Source organism: Pseudorasbora parva, chromosome 23 (assembly GCF_024679245.1).
Source record: "Pseudorasbora parva isolate DD20220531a chromosome 23, ASM2467924v1, whole genome shotgun sequence".
NCBI classification, from domain to species: Eukaryota; Metazoa; Chordata; class Actinopteri; order Cypriniformes; family Gobionidae; genus Pseudorasbora; species Pseudorasbora parva.
The window spans coordinates 535001-559000 of NC_090194.1; the positions used below are offsets into that span (position 1 = coordinate 535001).

At 40.6% G+C, this 24000-nt stretch overlaps 1 protein-coding gene across 2 annotated transcripts in view; it reads left to right on the forward strand.

The window, feature by feature from the left end:
• Nucleotides 1–24000, forward strand: part of dclk1a (doublecortin-like kinase 1a) — a 70899-nt gene that overhangs the window by 23650 nt on the left and 23249 nt on the right. The window contains exons 5-6 of one of the 2 annotated variants that reach the window (XM_067432740.1): nt 4108–4215; nt 21539–21624. In XM_067432740.1, coding sequence (XP_067288841.1) covers nt 4108–4215; nt 21539–21624 — 194 coding nt within the window. Of the gene's footprint in view, nt 1–4107; nt 4216–20084; nt 20386–21538; nt 21625–24000 lie in introns of those variants that run through there. The other variant, XM_067432741.1, reaches the window with a different exon arrangement.

Here is a 24000-nt window from a genome sequence, read left to right on the forward strand (position 1 = left end):
GGGTGTGTGTGATGCCTCAAAAATCCACACACCTCTAGGCCAGACCCTCAGTCACTCCTCAGAGACCAAATACACACTTTAGAAAACAAGAAACATAAAGCAAAATCATAACTGGAAATAATCTTATTTCTTATTACTGAAAAAAAAAAATTCTTATTTCAAAAAGGGAATAAAAACATCATCAAAGTAGTCCATGGGCCCTATTTTAACGATCTGAAACGCAAGTGTCAAAGCGCGAAGCACAAGTCACTTTGTGGGCGGGTCTCGGCGCTGTTGCTATTTTCCCGGCGGGATAAATGGCTCTTGTGCCCGGCTCTCAAATCTAAAATGGGTTGGTCTGAAGTAGCTTCATTATTCATAGGTGTGGTTTGGGCGTAACGTGAATAAACCAATCAGAGCGGCATCCAACATTCCCTTTAAAAGCAGCTGCGCAAGTTCCCTTATGGGTCGCTATTATTATGGCGTATTTACCAGGCGCACGCCAGGAGCGGTTCACAGCCGAGGAGACTGATGTTCTTGTAGAGCAGAGAAAGACAGAGGAGTTGTGTAGAGTGGGGATGGAGAAACACACCCAAAAGAGCGGCGGTTAAACAGTTTATTCAGTTTTTCAGTCGATTTTTTTTTTGTTTGTCAGATGTCCTTATATTCATATATGTCTTGTCACTATAGGGCAAACAGGTCTGATCCTTAATTACTACAATTAGCCTGAATAATTTGTAAGCTAGATTTATGCCTATTTTTTCACATCTTCGTGGCACACCACAATGATTTCCGTCATCTCATGTGTTAATATTTTTTTTAGTGTAACAATTTATGATTTGCAAAAATAACTGTTGCATCTGTGTAGATTACATGAGCAAAGTGTCTGCGCGTTGTTTATGGTCAAGCATGCGCTCTTCAAATAGCATAATGAACAACGCGCCGCTGACTTTAGACTGGGTTTTTTCTGGTCAGTGGCGCAACTGTTTAATGGAACAGCAAAATAGCTCCAGGGATTGTTTGCGCCGGAACACGCCTCCTCTTTTGCGCTGAACCGCCCAGGGAGCACAAGTTCATTCACTAGTTTAGCGACGTGCTTCTGTGGAGGGGAAAGCGCGCTTTGCGCCGGTGCAAAATAGGAATGACACATGCGGCGGTGTACAAAGTCAATTGCGCTGGGTGCAAGATAGGGCCCCATATGAGACATCAGTGGGTTAATTAGAGTCTCTTGAAGCATCAGAAATACATTTGGGTCCAAAAATAACAAAAACTACGACTTTATTCAGCATTGGCTTCTCTTCCGCGTTTGTGTTCAATCCTCAGATAAAGATTCAAACGGTTATGAATCAGCGAATTGATTCATGATTCGGATCGCTTGTCGAACTGCTGAAATCACGTGACATTGGCGATTCGATTCATGAATCGATTCGCTGAATCATAACCGTTTGAATCTTTATTTGAGGATTGAACACAAACGCGGAAGAGAAGCCAATGCTGAATAAAGTCGTAGTTTTTGTTATTTTTGGACCCAAATGTATTTTGGATGCTTCAAGAGACTCTAATTAACCCACTGATGTCTCATATGGACTACTGTGATGATGTTTTTATTCCCTTTCTGGACATGGACAGTATAGTGTGCATACACTTGCATACGCTCTCGGACTAAATATAAAATATCTTAAACTGTGTGTGAAGATGAGCGGAGGTCTGACGGGTGTGGAGCGACATTAGGGAGAGGAGTTAATGACAGAAGGTTCATTTCTGGTTGAACTATTATTTTAAAGCTTTGATTATGAATATAATTAATTAGGATATATGCACTATATACAGGTATATTGAAGCGGCAGTGGACTTCAGAATCTTTTACTACCATCTGTCTGTTTATCTTTCTATCTCTCTGTCTGTGTTTCTGTCCTATCCATATCTATATCTATCTGATGAATTGATTGATAATTCTAGTGATGTATTATTTCCAGTGGCTATAGCTGAATTACAGCAGCACTGTACAGAACAAATGTAATGAATGTCAGATTATTTATCACAGTCAATCATGAGTGGAGATTTAATTATGAAGGCACTAGTAGAGGCACACGTGCCGCTCTAATGAGTTTTGATCAGAGGAACATATGAAGCTTGCCGATGGCGAGATAGATGGAGCCAAAATGGCCGTCTGTGACAACAAAGATTTCCCTAAAGAACGCATGTTTAATATAATATGAGCAGAATGGTAAGAGAGCACTTCATCAGTGATGTTAATTTGTATTTAATCCATAATACTCTAAAGTTATGAAATCATAATTGTCGATGAAGATGATTTTGTAAGGTTGTGATTAACAATTGTGAGAAAGCATCTTTTTATTGTGTATTATATAAGGAGGTGATATGTAAGTTAAAGGCTGAAACTGGCTCTCTATATGTAACTCCATGCAGACAGAAGTGGAATCGAGAAATCCTGCCTTAATAGACTCTGGCATTTACTGTCATACCTGGTGTCACAGTTATATTGCTCTCTGAATCTCTTGCACACTTTTGCTGTAATAACCCTATGCACATAAACACAGGGTTATTGCAGCAAAGGCAGAAATGGGACAGATAATCACGGAAAGCACTTCGTCTGCAGACAATCTCTGATCTGAGTTCAGGGTTAAGGCCTTCTCCTGCCGTCGTTTTAATCACACTTGCATAAATGTGCTTCAACAAGCAGAGGATTCATCCAGAGCTTCAGTTTAAGGATTATCTACGGGTAGAGTTTGAGTTTTAGAGGACTTTTAAAGAGGATTTAAGATGGCAATCAAACTAGACAGTCATTTGGTGGTGTGCAAGTAAAAACTATTTAAAAAAATGAAAATGCAGCAATCAGCTATTAGTTTAATCACTCTGAAAGTTGACTACATCATTTACTGACACTCAAGTCATTCAGGACCTTCTACACACATTAGTGAAAGAATGGGTCGCTCTCAGGAGCTCAGTGAACTCAAGCGTGGGGCCGTGATAGGCTGACACCTGTGCAATAAGTCCATTCCTGACATTTCCTCACTACTAAATATTCCACGCTCAACTGTTAGTGGGATTATAACAAAGAGGAAGCCATTGGGAACAACAGCAACTCAGCCACGAAGTGTTAAATCCCAGAGCGGGGTCAGCGCATGCTGAGGGTCACAGTGTGTAGAAGTCTCCAACTTTCTGCAGAGTCAACAGCTCCAGACCTCCAGACTTCTGTGGCCTTCAGATGAGCTCAAGAACAGCGGAGAGAGCTTCATGGAATGGGTTTCCATGGCCGAGCAGCTCATCCAAGCCTTACATCACCAAGAGCAATGCAAAGCGTGGGATGCAGAGGAGTAAAGCAGCCGCCACTGGACTCTAGAGCAGTGAGACGTGTTCTCTGAGCGACCAATCACGCTTCAGTCTGACAATCCCATGGACGAGTCTGGGTTTGGCCGTCGCCTAGAGAACGGGACTCGTCTGACTGCATTGTGCCAAGTGCACAGTTTGGTGAAGGGGGGGGGAGGGTTATGGGGTGGGGTTGTTTTTCAGGGCTCGGCCCCTTAGTTCCAGTGAAAGGAACTCTTAATGCTTCACCAAGATGTTTTGGACAATTTCACGCTCCTGACTTTGTGGGATCAGTTTGTGGACGGCCCCTTCCTGTCCCAGCATGACTGCGCTCCAGTGCACAAAGCGTCGCTCCATAAAGACATGGATGAGGAGTTTGGTGTGGAGGAACTGGACTGGCCTGCACAGAGTCCTGAGCTCAACCCGATAGAACAGCTTTGGGATGAATTAGAGCGGAGACTGAGAGCCAGGCCTTCTCGTCCAACATCAGTGCCTGACCTCACAAATGAGCTTCTAGAAGAATGGGCAAAAATCCCCATAAACACACTCCTAAACCTTGAGGAAAGCCTTCCCAGAAGAGCTGGAGCTGTTAGAGAGGGTGGGCCGACTCCAGATTAAACCCCACGGGTTAACAATGGGGAGCTCATGTGTGTGTGGAGGCGGCACAACACTTTTGGCAATATAGTTTATCTTCCTTTTGAACATACCAAAGTCTAAAACTTTCTGAAATGCATGCATTTTTTTATTATTATTGGTTTTTCAGACTTCACTATCTAATGTACATTTTTTGCGTGACAGAGTGCCGAGTGGTGAAATCAGCGTCCTATGGGAAGATGGGGTCTTCAAACCGAAGCTCTCCAAGAAGTGTTGCCATTTTCAGACGCAGCAAATCTCCTTCTGGATCAGGTAATGGTCGTATCAGAGCACATGCGTGTTTCTGCAACAGCAAATGCTTCTCTGAATAGATTCCAGTGCACGTGAACTCTCTTCTCAGACATTTGTTAAAAGAAGATGATTAATTAATCAGATAAAAAACTAACTTACAGGAGGTCATGCATGTGTCCCCCCTCCACCAAACTTTACACTTGGCACAATGCAGTCAGGCAAGTCCCGTAATAAAGCAGCCCTGGAGCGGAGTGTGTTTGCTGGATTCGTGGTGGAATTGCATTTAGATATAGAAGTCTGCTTCAGAAGGGCTCAAAGACGAGAGATTGGGGAGGAGGTGGATGGGCTGATGAGAGAGAGAGAGAGAGAGAGAGAGAGAGAGAGAGAGAGAGAGAGAGAGAGAGAGAGAGAGAGAGAGAGAGAGAGAGAGAGTGACTCAGTCTTGCAGATCCACATCAACTGTTGTGCAGTGAATACTGTTGTGTGTGATCTGAATTATAGGCACTATGCGGTTTGCTTTTGTTCCCGTTTCCTCATTCAAATGCCATATTTTTGCTACTCCATATTACAAAAAAGCTCATCATGTTACACTGCAAAAATGCTCTTCTTACTCAGTAATCTTGTCTTGTTTCCAGTCTAAATATCTAAATACTCTTAAATCAAGATGCATTTACTAGATCAGTAAAACGACATGAGATATTTTTTCTTGTTTTGTTGAAAATAAAATCAAAATGAAGAGAGTTTTTGCTTAAAACAGGCAAAATGATCTGCCAATGGGGTGAGAAAAATAATCTTGTTTCTTGTTTTCGTCCCAAACATATTCTTTTTCTTACCCCATTTTGATTTTATTTTGAACAAAATAAGGAAAAATATCTTATGTCGTTTTACTGATCTAGTAAATGGATCTTGATTTAAGAATTTTTCGATATTTGGACTTAAAACAAGACAAAATGACTGAGTAAGAAGAGCATTTTTTGCAGTGAAGTGTTGATAAATGTGGTAATGGTGCTTTGGATTGAATGCAGAGTCTAAATTGTTCCTGTGCATCAACTGCTTATATTTATTAGATTTGAGGTATACAGGCATGCAGCTGCACCGCAAACAATGCTCTTCTTACTCAGTATTTCTGTCTTGTTTCTAGTCCAAACATCTAAAAATTCTTACATTAAGAAACATTTACTAGACAAGCAAACATTTTTCTCTTCTTTTGGGAAAAATAACTCAAAATGAAGAGAGTTTTTGCTTAAAATAAGATAAATAATCTGCCAATGAGGTGAGAAAAATAATCTTAACTCAAACAGAAAACAAGATTATTTTTCTCACCCCATTGGCAGATTATTTATCTTATTTTAAGCAAAAACTCTCTTCATTTTGAGTTATTTTCCCCAAAAGAAGAGAAAAATGTTTGCTTGTCTAGTAAATACTTCTTGTTTTAATAATTTTAAATAAGAAAAGCAGTTCATGCATTCCTGCTGATGTTTCCTGTGTATCGCTGGCCTAGTTTTCCGTCTTCACCTCGGTAAGATGTGTGGCAGAGACTTCTAGAATCTGTTTCTTCTCCTGTAGCCGAGTCGTCTGTTATATGATTGGTTTAAATCGTACCAGTTGAATAGAGGTTTGGCTCAGACTTCTCTCCGGTCGTCATGGAGACGCCGGCTCAGGGAGCTGTGCCTTGGAGACAATAGAGGTGCCCATATATGGGCGTCGCTTCCTGTTTGGCAGGAAGCAGAGTGTGGCTCATCACTTCTAGTCAGGCGGCCATTTCTCAGCAGAAACTCACAGACGGATCCATAAAGCATGAGATCGCTTTCACTTCATTCAGCCGCTGATCCTATAAGAGACCTCAGGGTGAGGGAGAACACTGCACAAAATGCTCTTCTTACTCAGTATTTTTGTCTTGTTTCTAGTCCAGACATCTAAAAATTCTTAAAACAAGAAGTATTTACTAGACAAGCAAAAGTAATTGTCTTGTTTTGGGGAAAAATAACTCAAAATGAAGAGAGTTTTTGCTTAAAATAAGATAAATAATCTGCCAATATTTTCAAAACAAGACAATAACTTTTGCTTGTCTAGTAAATACTTTTAGTTTTAAGAATTTTTATATATTTTGACTAGAAACAAGACAAAAATACTGAGTAAGAAAAGCATTTTTTGCAGTGTGTGTTTTGTGTCTTTGAAAGTTGCGTATTAACGATGAGACCAGGCTGGCTATTATCATCAAGTCTAGGTTGGTGATCTCTGGGTCTGTAAAGTTTAAAAAGCACTTTTTGATTGTTGCTACTTCTAGTCAATGTCATTATATTCACAGCCACCGGAAAAAGCAACGGTCAGTTTATAGACTAAAACGATCTTAACTGAAAGGCTCACACATGAACAGACATCTGTCTTTTAATCTGTCAGACAGAGGAGGTCAAATGTGAGATATTTCTTGGAATGAATCAGATTAGTGATTTGAAGAAAGGTCTAGCTGTGCTTTCAGTGTCTGTGAGAGAAGCTTCTGTATGAGTGCGGTTTATATAATACATCCTGTCAGGCTAAGTATAGCACATTGATTTCTGTTTGAGAGTGGCCTGCACACCTTTAACACACACCAGTGCACTTTACCTGATGTAGATCTGCACAAATGGCACTGATGTACTGTTTGTGTACGGTTACGAGAAGCCTTTTGTTTTTAACACAACATGTCATCCTACGGATTATTCACAGTTTGAGCGGTGCGATCAAGTGTTGAGCATGACAACACATTTAGAGGTGCTTTAACAAAGGACACACAGCGAGACAGACATAAACAGCCTTTCTGTCATATTCATCAACAGCTGTGTGGGATGCAGAGATGGTTCATTACTGACTGCATCGCTATCACTGCAAATATGCTCTTCTTATGGACCTGCTTTATATTATTAAGTTGGCTGTAAAAATGTTTGTTGTTTTTTGTTGGTTTAACTTAAAAATGTAAGTAATCTGGTTGCCTTAATTTTCAGTTTATTGGAATTAAAAATTTGAGTTGATACAATGAAGGAAATCTGTTTCATAAATAGAAACTCAGAATATTATTGTATCTGAACCACATAAAAAATGATAAATCATGAAAATAGCACAATTTGGCTGCGTCATCAGAAATAAAACACACAATTACCCAATATGCTTACAACATCTTTTAATTATATTTTAATAAAGATTGTCGAATCTCAAAAAAAATTCATTGTATTAACTCAAAATTTTAATTTCAATGAACTCAAAATTTGAACCAGGTAACTTTTTTTCTAAATAATTTTTACAGAGTACTAACATTGTAATTAATCATTTGATACAATGCACTTATTGTGTACATACATGTTTTGACATTGTACTTACATTTAAAAAAATACCTGCATGTAATTACGTCTGTAATTAATTTCTGTAGTTACATTTGTAATTACACAGTTGGCACTTCCCTTAGACCGAACCCTTAAACTCACACACACACCTGACCCTAACCCTACCCTTAAACTCACACACACACCTGTCCCTAACCCTACCCTTAAACTCACACACACACCTGTCCCTAACCCTACCCTTAAACTCACACACACACCTGACCCTAACCCTACCCTTAAACTCACACACACACACCTGTCCCTAACCCTACCCTTAAACTCACACACACCACACCTGTGCCTAACCCTACCCTTAAACTCACACACACCACACCTGTGCCTAACCCTACCCTTAAACTCACACACACACCTGTCCCTAACCCTACCCTTAAACTCACACACACCACACCTGTGCCTAACCCTACCCTTAAACTCACACACACACCTGTCCCTAACCCTACCCTTAAACTCACACACACACCTGTCCCTAACCCTACCCTTAAACTCACACACACACCTGTCCCTAACCCTACCCTTAAACTCACACACACACCTGTGCCTAACCCTACCCTTAAACTCACACACACACCTGTGCCTAACCCTACCCTTAAACTCACACACACACCTGTCCCTAACCCTACCCTTAAACTCACACACACACCTGTCCCTAACCCTACCCTTAAACTCACACACACACCTGTGCCTAACACTACCCTTAAACTCACACACACACACCTGTGCCTAACCCTACCCTTAAACTCACACACACACCTGTCCCTAACCCTACCCTTAAACTCACACACACACACCTGTCCCTAACCCTACCCTTAAACTCACACACACACACCTGTGCCTAACACTACCCTTAAACTCACACACACACACCTGTGCCTAACCCTACCCTTAAACTCACACACACACCTGTCCCTAACCCTACCCTTAAACTCACACACACCACACCTGTGCCTAACACTACCCTTAAACTCACACACACACACCTGTGCCTAACCCTACCCTTAAACTCACACACACACACCTGTGCCTAACCCTACCCTTAAACTCACACACACACCTGTCCCTAACCCTACCCTTAAACTCACACACACACCTGTGCCTAACCCTACCCTTAAACTCACACACACACCTGTGCCTAACCCTACCCTTAAACTCACACACACACCTGTCCCTAACCCTACCCTTAAACTCACACACACACCTGTCCCTAACCCTACCCTTAAACTCACACACACACCTGTCCCTAACCCTACCCTTAAACTCACACCACACCTGTCCCTAACCCTACCCTTAAACTCACACACACACCTGTCCCTAACCCTACCCTTAAACTCACACACACACCTGTCCCTAACCCTACCCTTAAACTCACACACACACACCTGTCCCTAACCCTACCCTTAAACTCACACACACACCTGGTCCCTAACCCTACCCTTTAACTCACACACACACCTGTCCCTAACCCTACCCTTAAACTCACACACACACCTGTGCCTAACCCTACCCTTAAACTCACACACACACCTGTCCCTAACCCTACCCTTAAACTCACACACACACCTGTGCCTAACCCTACCCTTAAACTCACACACACACACACCTGTCCCTAACCCTACCCTTAAACTCACACACACACCTGTCCCTAACCCTACCCTTAAACTCACACACACACCTGTCCCTAACCCTACCCTTAAACTCACACACACACCTGTGCCTAACCCTACCCTTAAACTCACACACACCTGTCCCTAACCCTACCCTTAAACTCACACACACCTGTGCCTAACCCTACCCTTAAACTCACACACACACACACACCTGTGCCTAACCCTACCCTTAAACTCACACACACACCTGTCCCTAACCCTACCCTTAAACTCACACACACACCTGTGCCTAACCCTACCCTTAAACTCACACACACACACCTGTGCCTAACCCTACCCTTAAACTCACACACACACCTGTCCCTAACCCTACCCCTAAACTCACACACACACCTGTCCCTAACCCTACCCTTAAACTCACACACACCACACCTGTCCCTAACCCTACCCTTAAACTCACACACACACCTGTGCCTAACCCTACCCTTAAACTCACACACACACCTGTCCCTAACCCTACCCTTAAACTCACACACACACCTGTCCCTAACCCTACCCTTAAACACACACACACCTGTGCCTAACCCTACCCTTAAACTCACACACACACCTGTCCCTAACCCTACCCTTAAACTCACACACACACACACCTGTGCCTAACCCTACCCTTAAACTCACACACACACCTGTCCCTAACCCTACCCTTAAACTCACACACACACCTGTGCCTAACCCTACCCTTAAACTCACACACACACACACCTGTGCCTAACCCTACCCTTAAACTCACACACACACCTGTCCCTAACCCTACCCTTAAACTCACACACACCACACCTGTGCCTAACCCTACCCTTAAACTCACACACACACACACACACACCTGTGCCTAACCCTACCCTTAAACTCACACACACCACACCTGTGCCTAACCCTACCCTTAAACTCACACACACACACACACACACCTGTGCCTAACCCTACCCTTAAACTCACACACACACCTGTCCCTAACTCTACCCTTAAACTCTCTCACACACACACACACACACCTGTGCCTAACCCTACCCTTAAACTCACACACACACCTGTCCCTAACCCTACCCTTAAACTCACACACACACCTGTCCCTAACCCTACCCTTAAACTCACACACACACCTGTCCCTAACCCTACCCTTAAACTCACACACACCACACCTGTGCCTAACCCTACCCTTAAACTCACACACACACACACACACACCTGTGCCTAACCCTACCCTTAAACTCACACACACACACACACCTGTGCCTAACCCTACCCTTAAACTCACACACACACCTGTCCCTAACTCTACCCTTAAACTCTCACACACACACACACACACACACCTGTGCCTAACCCTACCCTTAAACTCACACACACACCTGTCCCTAACCCTACCCTTAAACTCACACACACACCTGTCCCTAACCCTACCCTTAAACTCACACACACACCTGTCCCTAACCCTACCCTTAAACTCACACACACCACACCTGTGCCTAACCCTACCCTTAAACTCACACACACACCTTTGCCTAACTCTACCCTTAAACTCTCACACACATACACACACACACCTGTGCCAAACCCTACCCTTAAACTCACACACACACCTGTCCCTAACCCTACCCTTAAACTCACACACACACCTGTCCCTAACCCTACCCTTAAACTCACACACACACACACACACACACACACACACACACACACACACACACACACACACACACACACACACACACACACACACACACACACACACACACACACACACACACACACACATGTTGGTCTATGTGGTTTACAGGGACTCTCCATAGGCGTAATGGTTTTTATACTGTACAAACCGTATTTTCTATCCCCTTACACTGCCCCTAAACCTACCCATCACACACACACACACACACACACACTGCCCCTAAACCTACCCATCACACACACACACACACACACACACTGCCCCTAAACCTACCCATCACACACCCATTTCTCAAAAAAACATCATGTAGTATGTTTTTAAGGCCATTTGAATTATGAGGACATTTGATATATCCTCATAAACCACATTTATAGTGTAATACCAGTGTAATACCCATGTAGTTATACAAATTTGTGTCCTCATAAACCACATAAACAGGCTCTCTCACACACACACACACACACACACACACACACACACACACACACACACACACACACACACACACACACACACACACACACACACACACACACACACACACACACACACACACACACACACACACACACACACACCACACCTGTCCCTAACCCTACCCTTTAACTCACTCACACACACACACTAAAAAAATTCTGGGTAAAAAACAACCTAATGTTGGGTCAAATATGGACTAACCCAGCAGTTGTGTTGTTTTAACCCGGCAATTGGGTTGTTTTAAGCAAATATTTAACCCAACTGCAGGATTAAAATAACCCAATCGTTGGGTTAAAATAAACCAACATTTTTTAGAGTGTAACTCCACCCGTATCCACCTCAATATCAGCAAAAATGTTTTGCAATACAATTTGAACACAGTAAGTGTTGTACTTATTTTTTGATGTAAGTGTATAGTACTTAAAGGGGGGGTGAAACACTCAGTTTCAGTCAGTGTCATGTCAATCTTGAGTACCTATAGAGTAGCATTGCATCCTGCATATCTCCGTAAAGTCTTTATTTTTTTAATAATTATATAAGAAAGATGCGCTGTTCCGAGTCTTTCCGGAAAAAGCCGAGCGGTTGGGGGCGTGTCGTGTGAGCGGAGCTAAATAATGACGTGTGCGCGCCGCTGCTATTGTGTTGAGTGCGTCGTAAAGCTGTGTCATCCCTAACAGCGGGAAAAAAACTTTATTCAAAATAAAAATATGGCTTTTAATCAGATCCAGCCATACATCTATGATCCGGAATCAGACCCAGAGGCTGCAGTTGAACAGGAGCAGCAGCAAAAACGACTAGAGCAGGACGTCTCTATGTGGTACAAGTTATACACTAACTATATAATATGCTTAGCGGCTTGTGTTATTTACATATTTATACTTCAATTATATCGTCGTATTTTTGTCTTTGAAGGTGTACATGTGGGAAGTGCAGTTGTGCACGTGTGTGTGTGTGTTTACGCGTGGTTTGTGTAGACAGTAAGCGGACTGGTTTTGCACGGCAGGTTAAGTTAGTGTTTACATAGAAAGACACGGAATAGTAGCGCATTTAAATGAAGAAGCGCGCTTATTTAGTTCAACATATTTCCCCACTCTTTGTGTATTGTTGTTTGGAGTGCTTTTACAATACACAAACATAAAGTTACACATATAGTGGCCAGCTAAACAAATGTACACGCACTACACATCGCATGCTCCATTGATCAATTAACTATACGTGATCATGTTTGGGCTACTTGATGAGCATAGGCAAAAACACAGACATTTGAAGCAGTCTAACTCACCGCCCGCGGTTCTAACGTTGGGACCTTTATCGTTGGGACTGCTCCATCCTTCAGCATTAGGCGATCGGGAAAATCCGGCGTCGAGCTGGGCCTTGTTTATGAAACAGTCGGCACCGAAATGCAGCGAACAGATGTAAACATTCGCGCAACTCAGTTGCTGATCCGGAAAAGCAAATTACATCCACTGTTGCCTTAACGCGGGGTTTTGGGGAATCTGTGCAGGACTGTCTTGGTCTGGCAACCAAAAACGCACTTTTTTGGTGACATTGTTATGTGCACATCACCTGTGCAGCGCAGCCTACGAGCCAGCGCTTTGATGGGCGTAGGCTGTTGCTTTCGCTCTCTCCCTCTCTCTCTCTCTCTCTCTCTCTCTCTCTCCCTCTCTCTCTCTCACGCGCTTCCGGTAGAATTGTCCGTAAGGCCCATACAAGGAAATTCCGCCCCCATTAACGTCAAAGGGGACGCATGATCTCAAAAAACTTGCCGAAACTTATGACTAACCGGAAGTAGTATTTTTGACAAAGAAATACTCCCATCAAACGTCCACCTTAACTTTTGAAACTTTGTCTATGTTTAGTATGGGATTCCAAGTCTTTAACAGTGTAAAAAGATCAGTATGCATGAAACAGCATTTCACCCCCCTTTAAGGCCATAACGTGGGGCTCTTCTTACTTAGTATTTTTGTCTTGTTTCCAGTCCAAATATCTAAATATTCTTAAATCAAGATGCATTTACTAGTAAAATTACATAAGATATTTTTGCTTGTTTTCTGGGGAAAAATATCAAAATGAAGTGAGTTAAAATAATCTTATTTCTGTTTGGGACGGAAACAAGAAAAATGATTTCAAACAGAAAACCAGATTATTTTTCTCACCCCATTGGCAGATTATTTATCTTATTTTAAGCAAAAACTCTCTTCATTTTTAGTTATTTTCCCAAAACAAGACAATAATTTTCACTTGTCTAGTAAATGTTTCTTAATGTAAGAATGTTGAGAAATTTTGACTAGAAACAAGACAAAAATACTGAGGAAGAAGAGCAATTTTTGCAGTATGTACTAAAGGAATCCTTCCGATGGATTTCTGATCTATAATCTTAGATCGGTCTCCTCACGAACTTCTGTTGAGTTTGCACGGAGGAGCTTGACTGAATTTTTATCTGAGCAGTTTATCCAGAGAGTAAACTTTAATTAGAGCACCAGAGAGTAATCTTTAATCAGCTGGAACCACCGCCGGCTGACTGTCCTCAGGAAATGCAGAGCTGCTCCTGTCACTCTAATTCAGAGACCTTGTTATTATTCTCACTGTGTAATTCTGGTCGGTCGCTCAGCTCGGTACTGACAAACCCACAACAGCTCATTAACCCATTAGCATGTGTGCTAATGCAGGAAAACCAAACCATAACTTTTGTGAACGCATGTTTCTTATTGTGTATAATTCATCAGTGCATGTTATGCCTCCAAAAAAACATGCAAGTCATCATGATCTTCCTAATCACGGTGTATTCACTTGTTCCACCTTGGAAATTACTTTATTTCAACGGATGTTAGCTACACTCTAAGAAAAGTCTGTAAAAATAGGACCCAATGTACGATGTGTCACAAGTGTTTGCAGGAATACAGACGAAGACAACGAATAATGTTCCGAACAACTCTTACAATCCAAAAGGCAGGTAATGCAAACACATCTGAACACATGGAGTGCAGGAACAACTTAGCACAAATGAGGATAATTACTCACACACAGCTGACACTACACACTAATAACCACGGTAACCAAGGAGACCGATGAGTGGCGGGAATCTGAACAAAGAAGACACTTGACGAATGAAAACAAACTGCATGTCCATGAAAACAAAATTAAACTGAACAGAATGGTGACATTGTTTATATGAAGATACTTTCTGTATTAGTTTTTCTCAGATGAAATATACATAAACTGAAAATGTTCAGTATCTTTTTATATAGACTTTTTTCTTATAGCGTAGGTTACACAGGTTACTAGTTAACATTTACATCGTTGCACCTGGCATTTTTTGGGGGTTCAAGTCTCCAAGGCAAGTTTTAGGTTCTTGGGTACAAGTCAAGTCTCAAGTCTTTGGTTCCAAGTCAAGTCTCCAGTCTTTGGTTCCAAGTCAAGTCTCAAGTCTTTGAGGTCCAAGTCAAGTCTCAAGTCTTTGGGTCCAAGTCAAGTCTCAAGTCTTTGGGTACAAGTCAAGTCTCAAGTCTTTGGGTCCAAGTCAAGTCTCCAGTCTTTGGTTCCAAGTCAAGTCTCAAGTCTTTGAGGTCCAAGTCAAGTCTCAAGTCTTTGGGTCCAAGTCAAGTCTCAAGTCTTTGGGTCCAAGTCAAGTCTCAAGTCTTTGGGTCCAAGTCAAGTCTCAAGTCTTTGGGTCCAAGTCAAGTCTCAAGTCTTTGGGTCCAAGTCAAGTCTCAAGTCTTTGGGTCCAAGTCAAGTCTCAAGTCTTTGGGTCCAAGTCAAGTCTCAAGTCTTTGGGTCCAAGTCAAGTCTCAAGTCTTTGGGTCCAAGTCAAGTCTCAAGTCTTTGGGTCCAAGTCAAGTCTCAAGTCTTTGGGTCCAAGTCAAGTCTCCAGTCTTTGGTTCCAAGTCAAGTCTCAAGTCTTTGGGTCCAATTCAAGTCTCAAGTCTTTGGGTCCAATTCAAGTCTCAAGTCTTTGGGTCCAAGTCAAGCCTCAAGTCTTTGGGGTCCAAGTCAAGCCTCAAGTCTTTGAGGTCCAAGTCAAGTCTCAAGTCTTTAGGGTCCAAGTCAAGCCTCAAGTCTTTGAGGTCCAAGTCAAGTCTCAAGTCTTTGGGTCCAAGTCAAGTCTCAAGTCTTTGGGTCCAAGTCAAGTCTCAAGTCTTTGAGGTCCAAGTCAAGTCTCAAGTCTTTGGGTCCAAGTCAAGTCTCAAGTCTTTGGGTCCAAGTCAAGTCTCAAGTCTTTAGGGTCCAAGTCAAGCCTCAAGTCTTTGGGTCCAAGTCAAGTCTCAAGTCTTTGAGGTCCAAGTCAAGTCTCAAGTCTTTGGGTCCAAGTCAAGTCTCAAGTCTTTGGGTCCAAGTCAAGTCTCAAGTCTTTAGGGTCCAAGTCAAGCCTCAAGTCTTTGGGTCCAAGTCAAGTCTCAAGTCTTTGGGTCCAAGTCAAGTCTCAAGTCTTTGAGGTCCAAGTGAAGTCTCAAGTCTTTGGGTCCAAGTGAAGTCTCAAGTCTTTGGGTCCAAGTCAAGTCTCAAGTCTTTGAGGTCCAAGTGAAGTCTCAAGTCTTTGGGTCCAGGTCAAGTCTCAAGTCTTTGAGGTCCAAGTGAAGTCTCAAGTCTTTGAGGTCCAAGTGAAGTCTCAAGTCTTTGGGTCCAAGTGAAGTCTCAAGTCTTTGAGGTCCAAGTGAAGTCTCAAGTCTTTGAGGTCCAAGTGAAGTCTCAAGTCTTTGAGGTCCAAGTGAAGTCTCTAGTCTTTGGCTCCAAGTGAAGTCTCAAGTCTTTGAGGTCCAAGTGAAGTCTCAAGTCTTTGGGTCCAAGTGAAGTCTCAAGTCTTTGAGGTCCAAGTGAAGTCTCAAGTCTTTGAGGTCCAAGTGAAGTCTCAAGTCTTTGGCTCCAAGTCAAGTCTCAAGTCTTTGGGTCCAAGTCAAGTCTCAAGTCTTTGAGGTCCAAGTGAAGTCTCAAGTCTTTGAGGTCCAAGTGAAGTCTCAAGTCTTTGGCTCCAAGTCAAGTCTCAAGTCTTTGGCTCCAAGTCAAGTCTCAAGTCTTTGAGATCCAGTCAATTATAAATGAATAAAATAAACCCCACACTATTTCCCCCCTGTTTTACTAAGTAAAATGATTTGTGAATGTTGTTTGGACTTTATCTGCAAGGTTAGAATGAATTGTCCTGAGAAATGTGCAAGATATAATAGTTATTGGCCAATATTATCATTATTTTTCAAAAGTACTGTTAGTTATCTTTTATTGATTTTGTAATATCGCTAGAATCATGTGAATTATTGGAGTCTTCAATGGGAGTGCTATTTAAGAAGAAAAAAATCTAAACAGATGTGTAATATTTTATCATAATAAAAATAATGATCTTCTATCTGTCTGCATCACTCTTTGTCTGACACATGTTTGTTTGCATGTTGGTGATGAAATAAATGTTTAAGGGCTTATTGCACAGGAACTGATCTGAGGTCTACTCTGTCTATCTCCTCTCCGAAAGCCTGTTGTGCATCTCACATATGCACCATAAATAGACATTTCATTAATGATGATATCCACTGTGAGACAGATACGCTTTAGTGAATGTACTCAGAGCAGAACCAATGTCTGCATGCTCTGTATACTTTATTAATGCAGTAGTGTTTTATATATAGTGTATAACGTGTGTGTAAACATATATGTTCGTTCCTATGCCATGTATATATGTTACTTGATTTTCACTCTCATTTATCTAACATCTCATATTTGCTATATTAACTTTTTTTTGTAATATGATTTTCTCATCTGTGCCAATAAAGTAATGTCTTTTGAACTGCCCTTCAGGCGTTTCTCTGCTCATATTTGTGTGATGAGTTTAATAAAAACATTGTTATCAATTAGAAGTGTTAAAACATAATCATCATAACAAAAACTACGACTTTATTCAGCATTGGCTTCTCTTCCGGGTTTGTGTTCAATCCTCAAATAAAGATTCAAACGGTTATGAATCAGTGAATCGATTCATGATTCGGATCGCCAATGTCACGTGATTTCAGCAGTTTGACGCGCGATCCGAATCATGAATGCTGAAAAAAGTCGTAATTTCTGGACATGGACAGTATAGTGTGCATACACTTGCATACGCTCTCGGACTAAATATAAAATATCTTAAACTGTGTGTGAAGATGAGCGGAGGTCTTACGGGTGTGGAGCGACATTAGGGAGAGGAGTTAATGACAGACATTTCATTTCTGGCTGAACTAACCCTTTAAGAAGCTTTATTTTTAAGAGTGTAAGTCATTCATATTCAGACAGAAGTAATTTCTGTTGAGCTGTAGTGGGAGTGTTAGATCAGGACAGCGGTATGTTGTTTACAGTCTCTTTTGGATCATATCCTCGTTTTGAATTATGGACAAAGGGTCAGATGCAAACAGCGGAGCAAACTGCACCTGGTGTGTGTGTGTGTGTGTGTGTGAGAGAGAGAGAGAGAGAGAGAGAGAGAGAGAGAGAGAGAGGGTCACATCACTGCATCCATCCTCCCACAGCTGAGCATGTTACACAAGAGCAAACTCAGAGTCGTTTCTCTTTCCACTGTCTAAATTTAAATCATATCCCATACAGTTCATAACATAAGGCCATCTCCCAGCAAGCTCCTGCAATGCTGTCGTTTATGTCTGTGTGTTTGTGGGGAATATTCGACCTCAGGTTGGGTTACGAACGGGATATCTCATTACTTCAGTCATGAAAACGGATGCACATCTGAGCTGTCAAACCTTACAGTCGCAATGGAAACATTCATTATTATTCAAGGTGTGATAATATGAAGAATATTTATCAGATGAATGCAACCCAGGCTAGATTTGAAAATGCCTTGCTTTAGACGTTCTGTGATCTCCCGAAAAGGGGTTTTATTTGGATCTCCTTCTCTCAACAGCTTGTTGCCTTTTCTGACTGTTGAGAACTAACCCCAAAATAAAGCAGTGATGAGTCTGTCTGAGCATCACTCGCATCAAATTAATGAAGCACCACAGATTGTTCTAATGAGTGTAATTCCCCCCCTAGTCTGAGACACACACACACACACACATTCGCACACACATACACATATGCTCACACACACACACACACACACACACACACACACACACACACACACATACACACACACACACACACACACACACACACACACACACACACACACACACATACACACACACACACACACACACACACACACACACACACACACACACACACACACACACACATACGCTCATACGCACACACACACCCCCACACACACACACACACTCACATGCACACACGAACAGACACGCTTGCACACTCATACGCGCGCAAACATTCACATGCGTCGATGCGTGTCACACACATAAACATATATACACACACTCTCTCTCTCTCTCTCACACACGCTTGCACACTCGCACACACACACACACACACACACACACACACACACACACACACACACACACACACACACTAGTAGTGAAGACACAGATTCAGTAGTTTTTGTTTTGAGGTGAAAGTGTGGCCTTCATAAACCTCTTGATATTCAAAGCAAAAATATTATTTGGATGATATATTTTTATTATTGACATATTTCACTCTATTTATGAGGAAAAATTCCAAGATTTTAACCTCTAATCTGTAAACACATTCTCTGCATGCATTTTAAAGAGAACTTGGTGAACCCAAAAACTCTTTAATGTTTTTGTTTTTGGCAGGCAGCCATTTTGAATGAATCACTGTCAATAATAATAGACTAAACGCTGGAAGTATTGACATCTAACAAGCTATAACTGATCAGTAAACACAGCACAGATCACACAGGGTCGTGTTGACTAAGTCTTTTTATGAAGAAGCACTTTTAATAGGCTTTTGAAAGCACCCTAATTCCCCAGACAGACACACGTGTGTGGAGTCCACATGTGCCAGATGTGGGCCGGATCTGAGCCGTCTGTGTCCTGGTGTTATTCATAAACCAAATAAATCATCAGCCTGCATGTCTCATTGGCGAAACGTACCTGTGGCAACGTTTTAAATCACAAAATACGTACCAATACATGCATATCACTGCAGTTTCCAGCAGAAATGAACACTAGAGGCAGTAAAAGCATTTTTTATTGTGTTTTTTTTTTACCATAGTCCATGATTTGAAAATGAATAGATTTTGGAGTTTGCTTCACTTAACCAGCTCAAGAGTGTGTGTGTGTGTGTGTGTGTGTGTGTGTGTGTGTGTGTGTGTGTGTGTGTGTGTGTGACAGTGCTGTTTTATCATATCTCACACATCTGAGTGTGTTAAAGTTGACACTGCGGTGAGCGAGATCATATCAGGCGGTAAAACACGGCACTCTGAGCGGTAAATCAACAACAGCAGATTTAAACAATACGACTAACTGTGCTGAGCTGGAGAACAATCATTAGCTTCTGTCCATCAATGATCCAAACAGTGTCTAATAAAACACATCAGATATTGGATAAATATAACTGGTTAAATGTATGATTTCTCTGGATTTAAACACTCTTGGAAACATTAGGGATAATGTACACAAGCCAACACAACATAGAACACTGCTCTAGTGGCTTTTGGATATTTTAATATGAAAATCTTACATATTGTGCCTTTAATGAATACCTGAGCACATTTTAAGTAGGTTCGTTGAAGTGAATTTGGTCATTGAACATTATTTTTTCTCTACGCATTAGGAGCGACGCCTAGAAAAGACTATTTGGTGTTAAAATACGCTAGTGTTTATGTTTGTATCTGGCCGTGGCTCGAGTGCCATTAAAGGTCTGTCGGTGAGAAGATTCGGCGCGTTTCCACCATTACCTCAGCGGCCCTCCCACTTACCGTCCTGCACTGGCTCGGGCGCGCGTCACAGCGACGCAAGCAGGCCGCGGGCCAATGAGCGAGCGGCGGCTCAGGCTCAGTCATCCCCCCGCTCTCTGCGGCTCCATTCATTGAATCCGCGCTCCGCGAGTGCCGCTGCTCTCCGCCGCTGGAATAGCACTGTGTGTGTCGAGATGCTGCAGTACGAAGGTAGGAGAGGCGGATAATTCTCTGGCTTTACCTCTAATCGCGAGATGTGCGGTGAGATTCAGCTGCGTTTGATGATAGATGGATGGTTATTGATATGTGTATTCAAATATGTGAATCATATCTTTATGAGGGAGACCGAGTATCGAAATATATTATTGAATATATATATAATTGTTTGTTTTTTGCTCTCTGTCCCTCAAACTTAATATATGATATTCCCATGTTTGTCTGCCTCAAAATAAAATTAAATCATTTAAAACATTTTACTAGACTGCAAACGAATGTTTATATAATATAATGTATTAAATTTAGAAAGCCAATATATATATATATATATAGGCCTATATAGCGGCCTTCTAAATTTAATACATTATAATATATACAATTTATAATTTATTTTATTTTTAGTATTTATTCAGTATTTATTTTGGCCTAGTTCATCGTTAATATTTGATACTTTTTATGTATTTAAAAATTCCTTGGTGTTTTTTCTGTTTTAACTTCACGCTTTGACCTTTTCCATTCATTCATATTCTCATAGCTGCTGTTTTATTTAATTTTAAAAGTGAATAAGAAAGAATATGGTCACTGGTCTGAATACAAACAGCGTTTATGTTTTCAGTGAAACGCATGAGTGTGTGTGAGAGAATGTGAACCGCTGGTGTTGACTGAGGGTTCGCATCTGCACACCTTGACTGATGGAGCATGCGAGTGTGTACATTCTGGGTAAAAAACAACCCAATGTTGGGTCAAATATGGACTAACCCACCAATTGGGTTGTTTTAACCCAGTGATTGGGTTGTCTTAAGTAAATATTTAACCCAACCACTGGGTTAAAACAACCCAATTGGTGGGTTAGTCCATATTTGACCCAACATTGGGTTAAAACAACCCAGCATTTTTTAGAGTGTAGAAGCGGGAGATTTGTGCCAGTGTGTGTGTGTGTGGCAGTGAGTGTATCCAGAGAGGATTTGTTTAGTTCGGAAGCAGGAGCGGCTGTGTGGGCGATCTCTTCTCTTCTTTTGAAAAGCTCGCTCTCGGATTATAAGAGTGCTGGCAGACTCACGGGGCTCTTGGAATATTTGCTGCTTCATTCACAAACTTTGTGCAGTTTCTTCGAGAACTCAAGCCTTTTTCCTCGTTCCCTCTGTAGTGAATGGGAGTCAGATGTCCACGCCGCATTTGGTAAAGTCGGCCAGTCCATCTCCAGCCAGCCCGGGGAGCTTGAAGAAACGCCGGGTAAGACCACATTCTCTCTTCTATCATCACAGGCCATGTTTACAAGACCTCATCTTCTGCTGGCTATCTGGAGCATTTCATCGAAACGCAGAAAAAACCCGTCCTTTATACAGTGCTTATGTAGTACACTGCAAAAAATGCTCTTCTTACTCAGTATTTTTGTCTTGTTTCTAGTCCAAACACCTAAAAAAATTTACATTAAGAAACATTTACTGGACAAGTACAAATGATTGTCTTGTTTTAGGAAAAATAACTCAAAATGAAGAGAGTTTTTGCTTAAAATAAGATAAATAATCTGCCAATGGGGTGAGAAAAATAATCTTAATTCAAACAGAAAACAAGATTATTTTTCTCACCCCATTGGCAGATTATTTATCTTATTTTAAGCAAAAACTCTCTTCATTTTGAGTTATTTTTCCCCAAAACAAGACAAAAGTATTGAGTAAGAAAAGTATTTTTTGCAGTGTACTCGTTTAAAAAAGTTCTGACCAGTCTTGAAGGAGTCTAGACTAGATTAGGTTCATGCAACGAGCCCCAGATCCTTCTCCAAACAAGATCCCTCTCGGCTCTATATAACGGGATCTATATAAGATCTATATAATGGCTCTATATAACGGGATCTATATAAGATTTATATAATGGCTCTATATAACGGGATCTATATAAGATCTATATAATGGCTCTATATAACGGGATCTATATAAGATCTATATAATGGCTCTATATAACGGGATCTATATAAGATCTATATAATGGCTCTATATAACGGGATCTATATAAGATCTATATAATGGCTCTATATAACGGGATCTATATAAGATCTATATAATGGCTCTATATAACGGGATCTATATAAGATCTATATAATGGCTCTATATAACGGGATCTATATAAGATCTATATAATGGCTCTATATAACGGGATCTATATAAGATCTATATAATGGCTCTATATAACGGGATCTATATAAGATCTATATAATGGTTCTATATAACGGGATCTATATAAGATCTATATAATGGCTCTATATAACGGGATCTATATAAGATCTATATAATGGCTCTATATAACGCGATCTATATAAGATCTATATAATGGCTCTATATAACGGGATCTATATAAGATCTATATAATGGCTCTATATAACGGGATCTATATAAGATCTATATAATGGCTCTATATAACGCGATCTATATAAGATCTATATAATGGCTCTATATAACGGGATCTATATAAGATCTATATAATGGCTCTATATAACGGGATCTATATAAGATCTATATAATGGCTCTATATAACGGGATCTATATAAGATCTATATAATGGCTCTATATAACGGGATCTATATAAGATCTATATAATGGCTCTATATAACGGGATCTATATAAGATCTATATAATGGCTCTATATAACGGGATCTATATAAGATCTATATAATGGCTCTATATAACGGGATCTATATAAGATCTATATAATGGCTCTATATAACGGGATCTAAATAAGATCTATATAATGGCTCTATATAACGCGATCTATATAAGATCTATATAATTGCTCTATATAACGGGATCTATATAAGATCCATATAATGGCTCTATATAACGGGATCTATATAAGATCTATATAATGGCTCTATATAACGGGATCTATATAAGATCTATATAATGTCTCTATATAACGGGATCTATATAAGATCTATATAATGGCTCTATATAACGGGATCTATATAAGATCTATATAATGGCTCTATATAACGGGATCTATATAAGATCTATATAATGTCTCTATATAACGGGATCTATATAAGATCTATATAATGGCTCTATATAACGGGATCTATATAAGATCTATATAATGGCTCTATATAACGGGATCTATATAAGATCTATATAATGGCTCTATATAACGGGATCTATATAAGATCTATATAATGGCTCTATATAACGCGATCTATATAAGATCTATATAATGGCTCTATATAACGCAATCTATATAAGATCTATATAATGGCTCTATATAACGGGATCTATATAAGATCTATATAATGGCTCTATATAACGGGATCTATATAAGATCTATATAATGACTCTATATACTGGGATCTATATAAGATCTATATAATGGCTTTATATAACGTGATCTATATAAGAACTATAAAATGGCTCGATATAACGCGATCTATATAAGATCTATATAATGGCTCTATATAACGGGATCTATATAAGATCTATATAATGGCTATATATAACGCAATCAAAATAAGATCTATATAATGGCTCTATATAACATGATCTATATAAGATCTATATAATGGCTCTATATAACGTGATCTATATAAGATCTATATAATGGCTCTATATAATGCGATCTATATAG